The sequence below is a fragment of the Lepisosteus platostomus genome, chromosome 9, assembly GCF_059453375.1.
Source record: "Lepisosteus platostomus isolate fLepPlt1 chromosome 9, fLepPlt1.hap1, whole genome shotgun sequence".
Classification (NCBI taxonomy): domain Eukaryota; kingdom Metazoa; phylum Chordata; class Actinopteri; order Semionotiformes; family Lepisosteidae; genus Lepisosteus; species Lepisosteus platostomus.
In genome coordinates, this window is record NC_142619.1 from 55,375,149 (window position 1) to 55,393,910 (window position 18,762).

An 18,762-nucleotide genomic window follows, 5' to 3' on the forward strand; every position below is an offset into this window, starting at 1 on the left:
CTGATGATTGGTAGTGTGTGGGGGTTTCCTTTTAGAAGTCTGCTTGTTGGAGTGACTGCAGGCCTTATTGTCAAGTTAAATCTAGTACCCGCACTAGAAACTTTAACAGACTTCAAGCAGAAAGATGCGCACTAGTAAAATAACCCTTCATTGCTAATAAAATTAGATTTCTTCACTGGATGCCAAGCATAGTCGCTGTCATATTCAGAAAAGGCTGCTGGCTCAGTTAAATGCTGTTGGTAATCTGAACAACAAGTCATTCTGCAAGTGATCAGCAGTTGCCTCTTCTTGTCAAATGGTGAAGAAAAATGTGGTTTCTTTCTTTGCTGGGGTTTTAATACGTCTGCATACAGCTAGTTGATTGTGAGAAATGGGGTTTAACTTTCACTATACCTGCTCCCCAAAACAGTTTCTATGCAGTCATATTTGTAATATGGCAATGGGACCAATAACCAAGGATTAATTATTATCCTCTATCCTGTATGACCTATCTAAAATCAATTACTTTTGTTTCAGTCTGTGTATAGTAATTTGCCAGATGTGTGTAATATAGTAAGGTAAATGCTAAATGAGAATATTACCTAAGGTATCATTGATGCCCTTGTGCCTGTAATGCAATCTGTCATCTTCTGAAAAATGAATAGGGCTGAGAATTGGGCAAACAGGTTAAGAATTCAGATAAGGTTAAGATAGGTTAAGTGAGACACCAATGTTACAAAGAGCGTATTTTGTCTTCACATCGCTATCAGTGAATTATTGTGTAATTACCCAAGCTAAATTATTATTTTAGTGCCTTAGCTCTTAAAATGAACATTTAGTAAAAAAGGCTACTCACTAGTGTTTGTGTGTCAATTTGTTTTCAGAAGCAAGACAAGCAGTGAAACTTTCAGTCAGAGGTGAACTGTCGATCAATCAGCCTTGAAGGATTTGGGGAAGTCCAGTCTTGCATTTATTTTCACTTCAGAAAATGTTCAGAAAAAGGAAAGAAAAAAAACATTAATGTACAGTTTCTTAACACTACAGTTAACAGCCCATGGAAATGGCATTTATGAGTCATACAAAGGTACAATTCCAGTTTATTCATTTGAATAGCTACAAGGGGAGCTTTTTGTAAAAAACAGACTTTCACACATATGTGAATACACACCTGTGTATTTGTGAGTATCCTATTTCTACATACATTAACAATACCCATGGCTTATTGAACAGTACCACATCTAATGTGAGCAAGACCTGTTTGCAAATGCAGATTCAGGTTTAGAGATTACTTCTTTACTCTAAATACTGTATACAGTACTCCACGTTCATTCCCTTATTTCTAGCTAGCCTACTTTTCTCTTAATGTATATGATGTTCCCCAGTTAATCTGCATTCTTTATCAACCAGATACCTGAGTCTGTAACTTTATTTTTGTTTGTTTGATAAATGTGAAAAGTATAGAGGTTCCCTTCTATTTATAAATAAAATATAGCAGAAGAAGGGCCATGCTTCAGTTGGGAAATAAAAGAGAAAGGCTTAGTTTTAATCAGACACTTTTGTTGATAACTTATGGCTTCATCACCAGTTTGGTTTGTTCCACCGGTAGTGACCATTTGGTAATAATATCAATAATAGAGTTTGCTTATTCTTAGAATAAAAGTCTGCATCTCAAAAAGAAAAAAAATAGTTCTTGTCATATTATACCATGACTACAGTACGATGATTAACCTTTTTCATAATGCTTATATTAAAATAATTATCTTAGAGAGAATTAAAAAGTGTCTGAAAAATAATCAGCCTGAAGAAACATCCAGAGGTAATTTTCTGATTACGTTGACAGTGTCTTCAGTTCTTTTAATAGGTTTTATTCTTGCAAACCCTTTATTTAGACATTTGACAAGCACATGTAATAAACTATTGATCGCTCTGAAGTGGTGTATAGTATGCAGAAATGTTCAGTTTTGTGCAATAGTTAACATGCATTAATGTATTTCATAAATAAAAAAAAAGAATTAATATAAAATTAAAATTCCAGGGAAACTACTCTTTTGTTACTTCATGTCCATCCAGACATTAGGTTTTTTGTTCAGTGTTTTTTCTCTTTAGTACTGTATCCTTTCATTGTGACTAACAGGTTAAATCTGTGGAACATAATGATGTTTTGTAGCAGGCCCTAATTTGGTAATACTTAAAGCTGCCCCTTATTTCAGTGTAAGATCTACAATTAATGAATTGAATGACTGTTCAAGAACAGTAGGCATGTTTAAAGCTGTTGTAAGTTAAGCAGGTATCCTTTTCCAAGTAACGTCTGCTAACTGTACCCAAAGCGCTCAGGGAAGGTAGGTGAATTCCTTGCTAAAAAATATTGTTGATGCATTGTATGAATCATTGTAAACCATGAACATCTGTGACCTTGTCAGTTCTTCGTTTATTTTTTAAAGGAAAGGCACTTTTCACCTGGCTTTGTTCCTATATTTTAATATACTCCAGACTAGGACTATCTGCACTGTACCATGTACATTTTTTCTTGACTGACAAATCACATGGCAGTATAGAAATTAGTTTTCAAACCCTTCACTTTGTCTTAGAAGCTGTATTCACATTTATAATGCGGTTTATTTGATTATTTATCATTCTATTAATAATGCAATTTGTTTTCCTGCTACCAGAATGCCTCCAGGATTTCACTAGGGAGTGCACATAGCATTTTAAAGGTAGTGAACAGAATATGGAAAGATCTAGGGAGATGAGACCTCAAACGCATAGAAAACAAGGACTTCCACACAGGCAAATAATATCCCACAGTTGCAAATGAGAGGAGGCCTTTCTAGCCCATTTGGCAGTTAGTAGTTAATCTATCCAAAGATCTAATCCAGCTGTTTCTTGAAATAAGAGGGTACTGGCTTGAACAGCATGGCTTGGCCAACCCATACTCCCACCAAGTGCCCCCTGGTCTCAGTTTTAAATGCACTTCCAATTTAGTTACCACTTGTAACCTTTGTGTTGCGTTTCAGTGTTCATTTGGAAGAAATCCGCTGGACTGACTGTTTCAGTGCCTTTGAGGATGATGAATACTGATGGAAGTCCCCTTGTAGTCTTCTCTGTTCAAGACTAAAAAGGTTCAGTTCCCCCACCTTGTCAGTGTAGTACATTCCCTGAAGCCCTGAAATGTATGTGTTTGTTCTTTGGACAGCTTCCAGAGCAGAAATATTTTTTCAGTTGTACGCAACATTCTAATCGAGCCATTGATAGTGCATTATACATTAGTGTGACATGCAAGGCAAAACAGGCAATCCGCTTCAGATCATTTGACTGCTGATTTCAACCTGTGGTTTGAACAGAACTGGTCTGCTGACAACTCCACAGAGCAGGTTATTATAGTGGGGGTTCAGTGCACAAACCGCTCATTACACCTGGCACTTCCTGTTTGAATGTCCAGTGGTGCAAAGCGCACAGGCAGTGGGTTACCAGAGGAAATAACTGAGATGATAAGAGGAATCATCTTTGGCCATGTTCTCAGTAACGGGAGCAATACATATGTGGTGCCAGCCTAAGGAACACTATAGCCCTGAGATCTAGGTTTCAAGAGCAAAGGGTTCTGGATATTCTGTTATTTTGTGAGGCACATTTGCCTGGCACGGTTTGTGTGCATTCATTTCTTTAGAAGGCAAGGCCAGTAGTAATTGCTACTTAATGAGTAAACATCTTCACCCCATGCTACACGTCTTTCCACCCTGGAGGAATGTATTCCAGGATGGCATAGATCCCATCAACCGAGCACATGTGATTACCCAGTGGCTTGATGAGCACAACACTGAGGCTGTCTATATCCAGAGAGCATTTATGGGATGTTCTGAAACAATGCCTGTGACAGTTTCTACTTCCATTGCCTAGGAGCGAGATGATTGACTTTCTTGTGGAAGAGTGGTGCCACATTCCTCTTGTAGAATTACACATGCTGGTAGACTATGCGACAGTGCATACAGGCTGCAGTGGTAGCACCTGTTGACCCAAAATCATATTAAGTGAGTGTTGCCATTTTTTATTCTATACTTGTAGATTGCACAGGTGTTTGAGCTTGTTAATGGCTTGTGCTCAGGGGAAAAAATGTTTCCTGAGTTTTAGGCATTATAACTCAACCATGTCCATTTCAATTTAGCATTAAGTGCTTGAATGCTTAAAAATCTTAAGTATTTCCATGACTGTCAGACAGGAGTATGGCTTCTTCTCCTTTGCTTACTAAATGAGAAACCACGCGCAATTAAATCATGATTTAACACTGCAGCTGAGAAAAATGAGCATCTGGCTGCTTGGCTTCTAAGTGAGTGTAATTGTTTTTCATATTCTCAGAGCATTATTTGATGCTAAAAATAGTAAACAATCAGTCTTAGTGTTTTCTCAATATGGCAGATCTTTGTCTTCAGAGGAGATTTCGTACATGATGCTAAGGAAAGGCTCTTTAGGAAAAAAGAAAGCCTATTTTTTTGTATTTATAAGTTGTCATGAAGTGTTGAAAACCTAAAAAAGTATGAATTATGCCAAGTTCTTCAGTTACTTTGAACATTTATAGTTGCATGACAATTAGATATAAAAGGTCAGGAAAACTGACCAGTATGGTGACTAATTTCTTCAGCTTTTCAAGTTTCAAAATGAATAACTTTGTTAGCTTAGCATTAGCTACTTTGAAGTCCTGTGCTCATTTTGCTGCAGACGATCTCTGGAAAAGCAGTGTTGTCTTCAAATGCCCCAATCCTAGAGCTTTGTCACACGGAGGAACTGCAGTTTTGATTTTCTCATAGCTCATAGTTAAATCTGGCAGAAGAGATGTCTCTGACATTTTGTAAGCCAGTGTTATAACTGGCTATATTAAAACATTTGCAGCAGGTACTTTCTGTCTGTTCTTGTGAGATTTAAAGTCTATTTTATTTTTTGACATCGCCATTATCTTTAAAGCAACTCTTGACTGCAGCATCTTAGCCTGAACTAGGGAAGAGATAAAATGAAGAAATGCTTAAATGAACTGACATGATTTAATAATTCATTATTTCTGAAAGCAGAACAATCTGTCAAAGGTTTGGGCCACGGAGTTCTTTTTTTCAGCTAAGTGTTATCTTGAGTTTCAGCCACAGTTTCAATGACGGCAACCTCAGTTAAAAATAAGTTGCACTGTTTAATGACAGGAATCTAAAAACATGTCAGGGCTGTTGAATTTTTCACTTTTTCTTACTGCAGCAAAAGCACTTGTCTGATGTTAAAGAGTCAACAACATGACCACAATTCTTCAGTTGCTTCACATGCTTGGAGTGCTTGAATAGTGTGCAGGAAGAAAAGCAAAGATTGTACATTGCATCTAACAGCAGTTATATCAGTCTGCAACTCACAACTGGCAGCCCCCTGAAGTAAACACGTTTTAGACACCAGGGAAAGCTAAGGTTGCTGGAAGAGGTATTAGTGGGACCAGGAGAAATCAGCCTCTGGTCTGTGTGGGTTGCCCCACTATAGTAATGGGGACACAATGCTATAAACAAATGTGTGTTCCTTAGGATATGTAAAAACGAGGTTCTGACTCTCCATGATCATTAAAAATCCCAGGGAGATTGTTGAAAAGAGTAGGGGTGTCAACCCTGGTGTCCTGGCTCAATTTCACCCTCGTGTTTATCAGTCATGACCTTCTAATAATCCCCATCTGTGAACTGGCTTCACTGCTGTTCTGCTCCCCACTGATACCAGTGCACGCTGGCTTCCATCACGCCATCCAGGAAGGCTACATATTGGTGATGATGGGGAGGGAGTCCCCATGGAACTGTAAAGTGCTTCGTGTAGAGAGTCTGCAAATGAGCTATTTAATGGTAAGGATTATTATTATTAGCAGCAGTAGTGTTAACGACATGTATAGGCAACATTATGATAGAGCTGGTTGTTTTTTCTATTGCTGTCAAAAAAAAAAACCTGATCATCTAAATTTGCATATGAAGTGAACAGTGTCAGGGTGTATACTTTTTTGGTTTGTTTTAGCTATTGTTTGCTTGAGAATTTGTGAAACGAATAATAATTCTGATGTTCCTGGTGCTCCAGTAAGAGTCAAGGACACAGTGTTGACTTTGTTGTATTAACATACTACTTCTAGTGCTTCTGACTTGACTTTGCCAGTTGTATGAGTGCAAAGATGGCAAAGCTCAAAGGCAGGCCATGGAACAGGCCTTTTTCTTGTCGGCTGAACTATGTGGTTTGTATTGTTAACCTTGACAAAAGTTATTGATATGAGGAAATTAATGCACACAGTGACACTCTCCACAGAGACCACCATTGACAATATTTTGATGTCCGTTAAAATTCTGAGCTCTGTTCTAAAGTGTCTTGGGAAATGGTTTGCTTTGAAGTGCCGTTGTAGTCAAGATGATACTTCACTGGAGGGCTGAACATGGTGTGACTGTTTATTGCATTTTTTAGGGTAACCCTTTGTGGATATGGGTGCTTATGTTTGTGCTTTGCTCTTTGTGCTTATGCTCATGACCAAAAGAAAAAGTCCACTAGATGCACCATTGTTATCAGTTATTGCTGCGAAGAGCTGTAGCCGAATGCATCAGTATGTTTCATCTGTTCACCAGCACCTCTGTCTTGTTCTGGTTTTAAGTAGCAGTTTGCCTTTTGTTTCTGTCGGAAGGGCAAGCTTTAAAAAAGAATTGATCCCTGCTGTTAAGGAAATGGCACAGATTGAATGCAACTTTTGTGCCTGTCCTACTGATTAACAACACTTTATGGAAGAGTGAAGGAATAAAAACCCAGCAGCTCATTACATGCGGTTTGACAGGGGCAGAAAAAAGGCAGTGCTAGTGCTGTTTTGTCTCTGTTGAGGTTCCTTAGTGAATAGTTTGGACCAGCTGTAGTTTTCCCTGCATTTCATTCAATAAAACCTTTAAAAGAGAAAACAATGCTTATTTTCCGGTGAGGTTCCTGGTATGTTGTTGCTTTTATATACTTGCTGTGAAACATCCACACTATTATAGATTCTTCCAGCATCCTGAGCAAGGCACTTCACATCGGTAAAATGCCTGGCTGTTTAAATGTGTACAGCAAGATGCTTTTAACCAAAGTTACTTCAGGCACATAAATAAGGTTCTGCTAAAAACTGTATGAAATTGCAAGTGAAAACAAATCTCATTAACACTATTCCAACACACCGATAAGTAATGATAACTGGTCCTCTACATTATCTATTGCCAGTTAGCATAATAAAGAGCTTATGTGTGTCACTTTTGAAATACATTAAAGTTTATCTTTCTGTACCTGAGACTGCTGTAAGGTATCTTCTTAGATAAGTGTACGTTAGTTTGCATTTAGCATGTCATGCCATTTCTGAAATATTAGACAGCTGTTTAAACTTAACTGATGCTGAAAAACAGCAGCCTTTACATGTTCAATGTGTTACTCCCTGTGCTGCGTTGTAGCGCAGTAAGTGTTTTTGGTGTGCATTATAGCACACATTTGTAGCTAGTTAATCTAAACAAATTGTTTTCTAATGTTTTTCTGGATTCATCCACTACTTGTTTTACTGCAAATGGGATTTACAATAAGCTTGTGAGAAAACTGGCCCTGCTGTGAGTATGTGCATATTTGTGTCTGTGTGCCCTGGGATGGGCTGGGATCCCTTCCAGGGTGTATCCTGCTTTGCGCCTGGTGCTTGCCGGGATAGGCTTCAGCTCCTTCACGCCCCTGTATTGGATGAAGCGGTTAGAAAATGGATAGATGAAGTGAAATGTTCCCTTTATCTAACCTCTCTGTTTACTGCTCTCAGTGTGTACTTGATTGTATTGATTTACAATTTGAATACCTACTTTCTCTGCCTTCTGATTGTAATTGCATGGACATACCATGATAACTGATGCCAAGGAGTCTCTGGAGGTAAAGATAGCAGGTTCCTGCATGAGGTTGGCCATCTAAATTGTAATCGTTGTTATTATTGCTGAATGGGAATGTGTCTGTCTAAAATCCAGTGTGCACACTAGAACATCCTGTCATGGAAAATTCCACTTCAAAGGGACAAGTTTATGTAAAGCAGTTTGAATGCTGGACAGCTGTCCGAGTGCTGTCCAGCTCCAGTTCTGCCTAGCTGTGTAGTTAAAGACGAAAGGCTAAATCTCTGGTTTTATGGGCTAGACAGCTGTAATTGTCTTCTCAGACCACTGTCTGACCTTCTGACCTGCAGAAGCAGAGGACTCCCTTCTCGGTATCATGCAGACCTTATTGAATGTATTATGTTTCATTTTACAACCTGTCTGTGCCATATCTGTAAAGCATTTAAACTAATTCAGGAAATAATGCCCTGCTAATTTCTGTCAGCTGCTGTTGTAAAGAATTTGGAAGGGATCTTTTTTTTCCTTTAACTGCTTTCCGTTTCCTAATTGAATCCATAAATTGAGTCAAAACTGTTATGCTACAAGAGCAGATGCGAAGCTAGGCCTGTGTTTACATCCTGTTGGTAATTATCAGCAGACAATTTAAGCTAAGCTCTGGGAAAGTCATTGATAGGGCACTATGTCAGCACTGCAGCCTCTTGTTTAGGAGCTCCAAGAATGAACTCTGCATTCTGCTCAAGATTCTCACTGGCCGTTGTGACTTCCTTTCACATGGAGTGTGAGAAGCACCCTGGAAACAAGACTGAGCTCTTTTTAACTTTAGGGGTATGCAGCTTTATTTTAGTTCAAGTCATAAAAATATTTGGTGAAAACGGAGACGGATACTATTTGTATACCTTTGGCCCACAGTCGGAAACAATCAGAACTCCCAAAGTTGCATGAAAGTCTAAACAAGTATAGATAGCAGCATTACATTGTTTAGGTCATGTAGATCATGATATGAGATCATTTATCTAAATCTCTAACTTGCATTAAGGCCTTATTTCGGCCTGATTTCCTGAGTTGCTGAGAATGAGAAATAAGTCCTTATGTTTTGCTTCTGTAACCTCTGGGTGTATTATTTTATGACTGAACTGTATTGTTGGATGAACACCTTTTCCTTTTATTTTTACCAATGTCACAGGTTTTAGACCCGTTATGTTTTTTTGTAATTTTGTGTGAAAGTGATGAGCATAATTGGGCAGCAGAAAGTGAAGGTGGATTCATGATAAGTATTCTGATATTTTGAACAAGATTCCTTGAACAGATGGTTTCAGCTGAGCACACATTGTTCGAGTGTGAGACCGTAAGAAATGTATGATAAATGTGCACTTAAATCGTTTCAGCTTTAAATTCAGTTCTTATTTCATAATTTGCTTTTTGTAAGGAAGCCAGCAAATGATAGTTTATTTTACATGCAGCATAACATCACTTCCGGCAAGGAACAAAGGTGTAGACCTGTCTATTTTAATTAGAGATGTTGAAGATTTAAATGCAATTGGACTAGTATAAACGAAACACTTGTGGCTCTTAAAGCTCTCAATTTTCACTAATTTTTGAGTGAAGCTATTTCTGTATGAGCATGAGCACAGTCCTATCACTTTGTGTTGAAGGGGTTGTATTGTAACACGGGCAGCATAGCGACTGGCAGAAACTCATTCCTAGAACTTTTTTACCCTCTGGCATGCATCTGGCAAGACACTTTTTGTAGTCTTTGTCCTTAAAAACAGTGATTTGTCTTCATTTTCAAGTTTACCCAAGCAAAGATTCAGATCAGTGCCTTTCCTTTTTTCTGGAATGTGGCTAGAAGACCTTGGCCTGCATCTTTTAAAAAATGTGAGCAGAATTAAAAATAGGGCTATTGTTGGCATAAGGGCATTTAGAGGTACAGAACGTATTCAATAAAATCTTAAATCTTTGACCTCAATAACGGTTTTGTTTTTACAGTATAACAAATTCTAATTAGAAATCTTTTTGTCAATAGCATACTTATCAGTATATGAACTGTATTTAATAGCTTTTAGTCCATAATTGTAAGAAAACACGATTATGTTGCTGTTGCACTACTAATTACTTTTACATAGCATGCCATATTAATTAATCAGAATATAACGTTGGGCTGTCCTCTCATTGCAGCATGGCCTTACAGTGTCATCTTCACAGCATCTGTGGGGTTTTCAAGTGCCCTCAGTGCACATAATAGTTTTTCAGTCAGCTGTCAGACTTGTGAAATTTGGCAGGATGGTGTCTGTGAAAATTATGACATCATGTCACATGCTTTGGCTGTCGTATAGTATTTTCGCCTAAAATTTGATGAATTTTGAAAATGTTTTTTTCTCTGGAACTTGACCACAACCACAAGATACTTAGTTGTCGGTCATCATGACTCTTCAGCTGGTCATATGGTTTGGCTGCCATCTTGGATTTGACTGGAAACACCCGAACCTTTCTGACTAGAAGGTTGTGGCAGAATGATCTGCTACATGGTACACATAAAGTAGGCCCTGTTATCAGACAGAATTGTTCACAGTATGTCTCCATCTTAGACATGGCTGGCATAAGCCATTCAATTTCAGGGTCTGGGTTATTTGTATATTACCATTGGATTATATCTTGGTAGTACAGTTTGCCAGATTCCAGATTCCTGAAGCTTCATGTAGGTCTGCAGAGAATGTTGAACTCAAACTGAGTGGTCATGGTCGTGCAGTTTGGGCACATGATGTGGCTTCTCTATGCATGTTTTCAGTAGAAACAAAGCTTCAACTTGGTGCACATGAAGTCTCATGTCCAAGATGTAGACTTCTTTAGTCCAGTTCGGTTGGTCATATAGTTTAGGCACTGTACTGGATTTTTTCAAAAAACGTTGAAATAACGTTTTGTCTGAAAGTGTGTGGCTGAGTAGAATAAAACCTGATGTATACACTACAGGTTATCTCAGAAGATAGTTACAAACAACTTCCTACATGTGTCCATAGTAGAATGTTGTGGGCTTGTAAATCACAGAGAAGTCAGTAGGCTGTGACAGTTCTAGTCCTCAACTGAGTAAGTCTGATTGGTCACTTTAATTCAAAGACATATATGAACTTTGACCTATTATTTTTGTGAAAAAGAAAATTAGCTTGGAAATCATTAATATTTTGGAGCCTTCCCTACGCCAGTTAAAAAAACCAGACAAGGTCACACATAGCAGAACAGAACACGAAGGGATTTGATATTGGAAAATGAAATTTGTCTGCACGCATGACAGGAAAATTCCTGAAACACGCTGACTTGTCTTTGCTAGAGTACGTATCCATAGGTTTGATCCATAGCATCTTTTTTTAGTTTGAAAAGATACTTTAGATGAGATCCAGAGTAAGCAAGCTAACTGTATTCTGACAACAGAGCTCATGTCAGGCTGGACACCATAAATGTAGTTACAGTAGTTTCAGCAGATGATGGATCTGTAGACCAGAAAATGTGGAAGGATGCAAGTAACTGTTATTTCAAACATAGATCAAGCCGTATAATATGGAGATATTAAGTCAACATATGTGAAATTATTCTTGGAACTGATATGATTACTTTTTGTTTTTAGAAAGTGAAAATGCTTGAGACTCTTTACCTTCCTCGCTAAGTAGTAATAAGTGCTGTCTGAAAGCTAGTAAACTAGCTTACACATTGGAGAATCCATTTTTAATTTAGTCAGAGCATCTCATTTGTACCTTTTCATGTAACTTGGCATTTTACTGAAGAAATTCCTTGTGAAATAAGATGCTTGTGGATACAGCAATAGTGTCATGCCTTGGATTTGAATCCACACCTTTCAGTTACCAGTTCAGATCCCAGTCCACTAATCCAGCCTACTGCCTCTGATATACGTGAGCAGCTGTTGACCTAACAGTGTCTTCCTGCTCTAGACTCTACACAAGGGAATTAGTGCCTTTGCAACAATTCCTGCCTTGTTCTACAAGTAATTTCTGCCCATTTGCTTGGGCCACCTCTGATCTAAGCGTCTGACCTCGCGGAACAGCCCAGCCCAGCCTGGCAGGCCGCCTGACACCTGTCTTGGGTGTATTCTCAATTGGTGGTATTTTGTCTCGGAGAGGAGAGCCAAACCCCCGCTTACTCTTTTCTGTAAGTCTTAATCTCAAGCCGCTTCAAACCTGTTGCAAATGTTAAACGTGCACAATTGAAATTCGCAATGTTATAGATGCATGACTACCCTTAAATATCTTGAATGCCAGGTAACTTTCTTTCGTGTGCTATGAATGGTGAATTAGCATTGGTATCTTCTCTTTGCCTTTCATACAATGTATAATATTTCAAAGGAAAGCATCTTAAATGGTTGTTAAATGATATTTAACCTAGGATTGCTTTTTGGCAGCACACACCCATTCACCATGAAAGCTAGAAAAGCCTTTTGTTGTGCTTTCAACATTGCGTGTGTAATCCTGTGATTATACATCCAACAGCTGTGTGAAGCTTCTGAACTCGATCCTCGTCAAAGAGAAGGGGCGTGTTCTTTAAAATACAGTGTGGAGTTCATTGTGAACTAGCACCTACTGCCTCTAGGAAATGTGCATTTGGCGAGTAGGCACTCTTGTAAGAATGGCACAAGTATGAAGTGCGTGAGAAGGAGCATGCCGTTGGTCTCATTGTAGATCTCTTTCACGCGCTGTTAAGTGGCATGGCAAAGTCTGTGCCTTTCATACCCACCTTGATACCTTTTGCTTTTCTTTTGAGGTCTGTTGATTTTCTGGAAAATTAAAGTCTTACCCATCAAATCAGTAGAATACTGTTTAACATTTTTATCTACAAAGCAAAAGCATTTATTAATTCCCAATTTTCTCTGTTTCCTATCCCCAGGTAGTAGATTCTAAAGAGTAGTCTGGTCATTTGAAACTTTTTTCTTAAAACTAGAATTATTGTATGATTATTTTTATTGTCATATTATTTTGTCATGTACTGCCATTGAGTCACGAATTAAGTTAATTTGTAGTGTGTTGTCTCCCACTTAAAGCTTTCTGCTCTCTGCATGAATAGAAATATGTTAAATGTCTGAAATGCCAGCTGGATAGAGTTCAGTCCATTTTTCACACATAAGCTTCTTCAATGCTAATATACCACTGAAAAAGCACCTACTGAGACCGGTCCAGTTTGTATTCTAAATGATTCAAAACAGGTCTCCAGAATATAACATGGCACACAAGTGATGGAGGACATTAAATATTATGAGCCACAGGATTTAAATTTAGCACAAGTGAATGTTTTTCACATTCATGGTAGGGTGGTCCATGTTGGGTTTTGTGATTTGACAACACTTGTGCTGTTTGATCAAAAAAGAAGCTAAGCTTTGGTATTTTTTGTACCTCATTTGCCTTAATTCAGATATTCAGATAGAAGGTTACAAGCGTAATGGAGGCAGAGCCAGGCTGCAGCTAATCAGCTTTGTTGCCACCCCTGTGGTGAAGTCCATGAGCCCGCAGTCCGCTTCAGCTTGCAGTTAGTGACTCGCCTCTCTCCTCTCCACAGCATCAGCAGCACCCTGATGGACATGGAGAGCACGGTGTCCAGCGGCCGCTCCACTCCTGCCATGATGAACGGACAGGGCAGCACCACTCCCTCCTCCAAGAGCATTGCCTATACCTGCTGCTGGGACCAGTGCCATACCTGCTTCAACTCGAGCCCCGACCTGGCTGAGCACATCCGCTCCAGCCATGTGGACAGACAGAGAGGGGGGGTCAGTCTCTCTCCTGCTTTCCGTTTTTTGTCGCCCATTCCATGTTCTCAGCCTCTACAGCACAGTCACCGAGCAATGCAGGACTGGTGAAACATGCTTCATTTGAGGAAAGTGCTGTTTTTGGGGAGCACGCCTATATACATCACCACTGACATAGACAAATGCATTTTTCCTTTAGGAGAAAAATAACTTTGAAAGCAAAATTATCAGAATGCAGATGGCAGATACATCTTTTAAATCCTTTTCCCGTCATGAACAAAACGTTATGAATTTCCAGCTTAACTGTGAAGTGGCTGACTCTGTTCTGCCATCGTTTCAACACTATTTCCATCTTAAGTATTTTAGCATTCCAGTTCATGCCAAATTATTGAAACCGGCTGTTTCACTAAAGCAGTCCGCTTTGAGTGAAGTTCTGACACTGAATTTCTGTGTTCTATTTTTGTGGATGCCATGAGAATGATGAATCATTTTTTTAAATTTTGTTTCATATAATTATTAGATATTTCCTCTAACAAATTTCTATCTTGCTTCAGCTGATTATGGACACACAGCACTCATCTGTGCCTGCCATTTCATTGAAAGCACGTTAATTAGTTCTGCAGGCAGAACTTGGAGCATTCTCCATTTTGCTATGTATTGTTTCAGTGTGTAGGTGCAAAAACATCTAAAATAGTCCAATGTTTAAACTGCATTAAGAGAGTAATACGAAATGAGGGTAAATATGTATCCAGCTCAACCTTTTTCCTTTCACAGGCACATAAAGCTAAGATCCTATTTGCCAAGTGTGCTTTCTCTTGGGACTGTGTTTTCCTCCCTTTTTCTGAGCTCTGCTTTTGGTGTCTTTAACTTGTACATATTTTCTAAGCTATACATGAAAGTTAAATCTACCCCATATATTATGTGGCTGTAAAGTTAGTCACTATAACTCCTGTGGCAATAATTATGTGTATTATTTAACTTAAAATATTAAAGTGTACCATTGCTAAGCCTCTACCCTTTTATATGTGGTTTGGATAGAAAAATACAATTATGCAAATTGAAGAATAATATCCCTCATTTCTTTTGGCTATTTCTGTTTTGCCCACAAATCTAATCGTATATGACAAGAAGCTAGAAATTGGCAATACATATAAGTTAACATCTTACTTCTTGGTGGATCGAGGTTAAAGCTTAATTAAAGGGAAAAGTTAGTTGGTTTGTACCAGAAAAGTCTCCAAATTGTACAGTTGGAGACTTTGGTAAATCCTTCAAGGTTACCAAAATACTAGAGTATTTTTGTTTCGGGCTGAGCGCAAATTACTTTCAAATTCTTACAGATGGTATGCATCTCTTACTTATACATTTGTAAATGTATAAAATGCACACTTTAGGACCTATTATATATTCATGTTGCATTTTTGTGGGTGAAGCTTTTTAATAAGAATATGCTGTGTATGTTATACAGTATGCTTCAAAGTTCAGACCACATGCAGGCTGTCATCACAGGCACAGTCCCCTAAGCACTGACCTGCAAGCCTGGCGACCTGTTGTAAGGTTGGAATGCCTTTCATGTTTTGTCATGGCACTGTAAGAGGCTCACTTTAATCTACATTGATCGCAAAGGTGTGGTGATGGGAAATGCAAAATCTAAGTGAGGAAAATACAGAAAAGTTGCTTTTTAGATGGATGCCTTGGGAAACTTGGGCAGTTTCACTGTGTTGACTTTGTGTGTTTAATATTGATTTGACAGTTTCAATGGATAAGTGTGAAGGAATTTTGAAATGCAATTTAATAAATCTGAGCATTTTAATGGGCCTTGACGTTTAGGCAGCTGCGACACACATTTGAGGCTATTGAGCCAGATTGCAGGGTTGGAAATTTAAACGTTTGAAGAAAGTGTCATTTTCACTGCTCGCAGCACTTGGAACTACATACCTCTTTGTCCCTCTCAGAGCTAGTTAACAGCTGAACACTCGGAAGCTCATGCTGCTTATCAAGCCTCAAGTTGCTTTTATATACTTGCTGTGAAACATCCACACTATTATAGATTCTTCCAGCATCCTGAGCAAGGCACTTCACATCGGTAAAATGCCTGGCTGTTTAAATGTGTACAGCAAGATGCTTTTAACCAAAGTTACTTCAGGCACATAAATAAGGTTCTGCTAAAAACTGTATGAAATTGCAAGTGAAAACAAATCTCATTAACACTATTCCAACACACCGATAAGTAATGATAACTGGTCCTCTACATTATCTATTGCCAGTTAGCATAATAAAGAGCTTATGTGTGTCACTTTTGAAATACATTAAAGTTTATCTTTCTGTACCTGAGACTGCTGTAAGGTATCTTCTTAGATAAGTGTACGTTAGTTTGCATTTAGCATGTCATGCCATTTCTGAAATATTAGACAGCTGTTTAAACTTAACTGATGCTGAAAAACAGCAGCCTTTACATGTTCAATGTGTTACTCCCTGTGCTGCGTTGTAGCGCAGTAAGTGTTTTTGGTGTGCATTATAGCACACATTTGTAGCTAGTTAATCTAAACAAATTGTTTTCTAATGTTTTTCTGGATTCATCCACTACTTGTTTTACTGCAAATGGGATTTACAATAAGCTTGTGAGAAAACTGGCCCTGCTGTGAGTATGTGCATATTTGTGTCTGTGTGCCCTGGGATGGGCTGGGATCCCTTCCAGGGTGTATCCTGCTTTGCGCCTGGTGCTTGCCGGGATAGGCTTCAGCTCCTTCACGCCCCTGTATTGGATGAAGCGGTTAGAAAATGGATAGATGAAGTGAAATGTTCCCTTTATCTAACCTCTCTGTTTACTGCTCTCAGTGTGTACTTGATTGTATTGATTTACAATTTGAATACCTACTTTCTCTGCCTTCTGATTGTAATTGCATGGACATACCATGATAACTGATGCCAAGGAGTCTCTGGAGGTAAAGATAGCAGGTTCCTGCATGAGGTTGGCCATCTAAATTGTAATCGTTGTTATTATTGCTGAATGGGAATGTGTCTGTCTAAAATCCAGTGTGCACACTAGAACATCCTGTCATGGAAAATTCCACTTCAAAGGGACAAGTTTATGTAAAGCAGTTTGAATGCTGGACAGCTGTCCGAGTGCTGTCCAGCTCCAGTTCTGCCTAGCTGTGTAGTTAAAGACGAAAGGCTAAATCTCTGGTTTTATGGGCTAGACAGCTGTAATTGTCTTCTCAGACCACTGTCTGACCTTCTGACCTGCAGAAGCAGAGGACTCCCTTCTCGGTATCATGCAGACCTTATTGAATGTATTATGTTTCATTTTACAACCTGTCTGTGCCATATCTGTAAAGCATTTAAACTAATTCAGGAAATAATGCCCTGCTAATTTCTGTCAGCTGCTGTTGTAAAGAATTTGGAAGGGATCTTTTTTTTCCTTTAACTGCTTTCCGTTTCCTAATTGAATCCATAAATTGAGTCAAAACTGTTATGCTACAAGAGCAGATGCGAAGCTAGGCCTGTGTTTACATCCTGTTGGTAATTATCAGCAGACAATTTAAGCTAAGCTCTGGGAAAGTCATTGATAGGGCACTATGTCAGCACTGCAGCCTCTTGTTTAGGAGCTCCAAGAATGAACTCTGCATTCTGCTCAAGATTCTCACTGGCCGTTGTGACTTCCTTTCACATGGAGTGTGAGAAGCACCCTGGAAACAAGACTGAGCTCTTTTTAACTTTAGGGGTATGCAGCTTTATTTTAGTTCAAGTCATAAAAATATTTGGTGAAAACGGAGACGGATACTATTTGTATACCTTTGGCCCACAGTCGGAAACAATCAGAACTCCCAAAGTTGCATGAAAGTCTAAACAAGTATAGATAGCAGCATTACATTGTTTAGGTCATGTAGATCATGATATGAGATCATTTATCTAAATCTCTAACTTGCATTAAGGCCTTATTTCGGCCTGATTTCCTGAGTTGCTGAGAATGAGAAATAAGTCCTTATGTTTTGCTTCTGTAACCTCTGGGTGTATTATTTTATGACTGAACTGTATTGTTGGATGAACACCTTTTCCTTTTATTTTTACCAATGTCACAGGTTTTAGACCCGTTATGTTTTTTTGTAATTTTGTGTGAAAGTGATGAGCATAATTGGGCAGCAGAAAGTGAAGGTGGATTCATGATAAGTATTCTGATATTTTGAACAAGATTCCTTGAACAGATGGTTTCAGCTGAGCACACATTGTTCGAGTGTGAGACCGTAAGAAATGTATGATAAATGTGCACTTAAATCGTTTCAGCTTTAAATTCAGTTCTTATTTCATAATTTGCTTTTTGTAAGGAAGCCAGCAAATGATAGTTTATTTTACATGCAGCATAACATCACTTCCGGCAAGGAACAAAGGTGTAGACCTGTCTATTTTAATTAGAGATGTTGAAGATTTAAATGCAATTGGACTAGTATAAACGAAACACTTGTGGCTCTTAAAGCTCTCAATTTTCACTAATTTTTGAGTGAAGCTATTTCTGTATGAGCATGAGCACAGTCCTATCACTTTGTGTTGAAGGGGTTGTATTGTAACACGGGCAGCATAGCGACTGGCAGAAACTCATTCCTAGAACTTTTTTACCCTCTGGCATGCATCTGGCAAGACACTTTTTGTAGTCTTTGTCCTTAAAAACAGTGATTTGTCTTCATTTTCAAGTTTACCCAAGCAAAGATTCAGATCAGTGCCTTTCCTTTTTTCTGGAATGTGGCTAGAAGACCTTGGCCTGCATCTTTTAAAAAATGTGAGCAGAATTAAAAATAGGGCTATTGTTGGCATAAGGGCATTTAGAGGTACAGAACGTATTCAATAAAATCTTAAATCTTTGACCTCAATAACGGTTTTGTTTTTACAGTATAACAAATTCTAATTAGAAATCTTTTTGTCAATAGCATACTTATCAGTATATGAACTGTATTTAATAGCTTTTAGTCCATAATTGTAAGAAAACACGATTATGTTGCTGTTGCACTACTAATTACTTTTACATAGCATGCCATATTAATTAATCAGAATATAACGTTGGGCTGTCCTCTCATTGCAGCATGGCCTTACAGTGTCATCTTCACAGCATCTGTGGGGTTTTCAAGTGCCCTCAGTGCACATAATAGTTTTTCAGTCAGCTGTCAGACTTGTGAAATTTGGCAGGATGGTGTCTGT

The 18,762-nt window shown here is 38.5% G+C and overlaps 1 protein-coding gene across 1 annotated transcript in view; it reads left to right on the forward strand.

The window, feature by feature from the left end:
• aebp2 (AE binding protein 2) overlaps positions 1-18,762 on the forward strand; it is an 83,431-nt gene that overhangs the window by 15,213 nt on the left and 49,456 nt on the right. Inside the window, exon 2 of the mRNA XM_088645699.1 lies at positions 13,389-13,596. Coding sequence (XP_088501825.1) covers positions 13,389-13,596 — 208 coding nt within the window. The remainder of the gene's footprint in view (positions 1-13,388; positions 13,597-18,762) is intronic.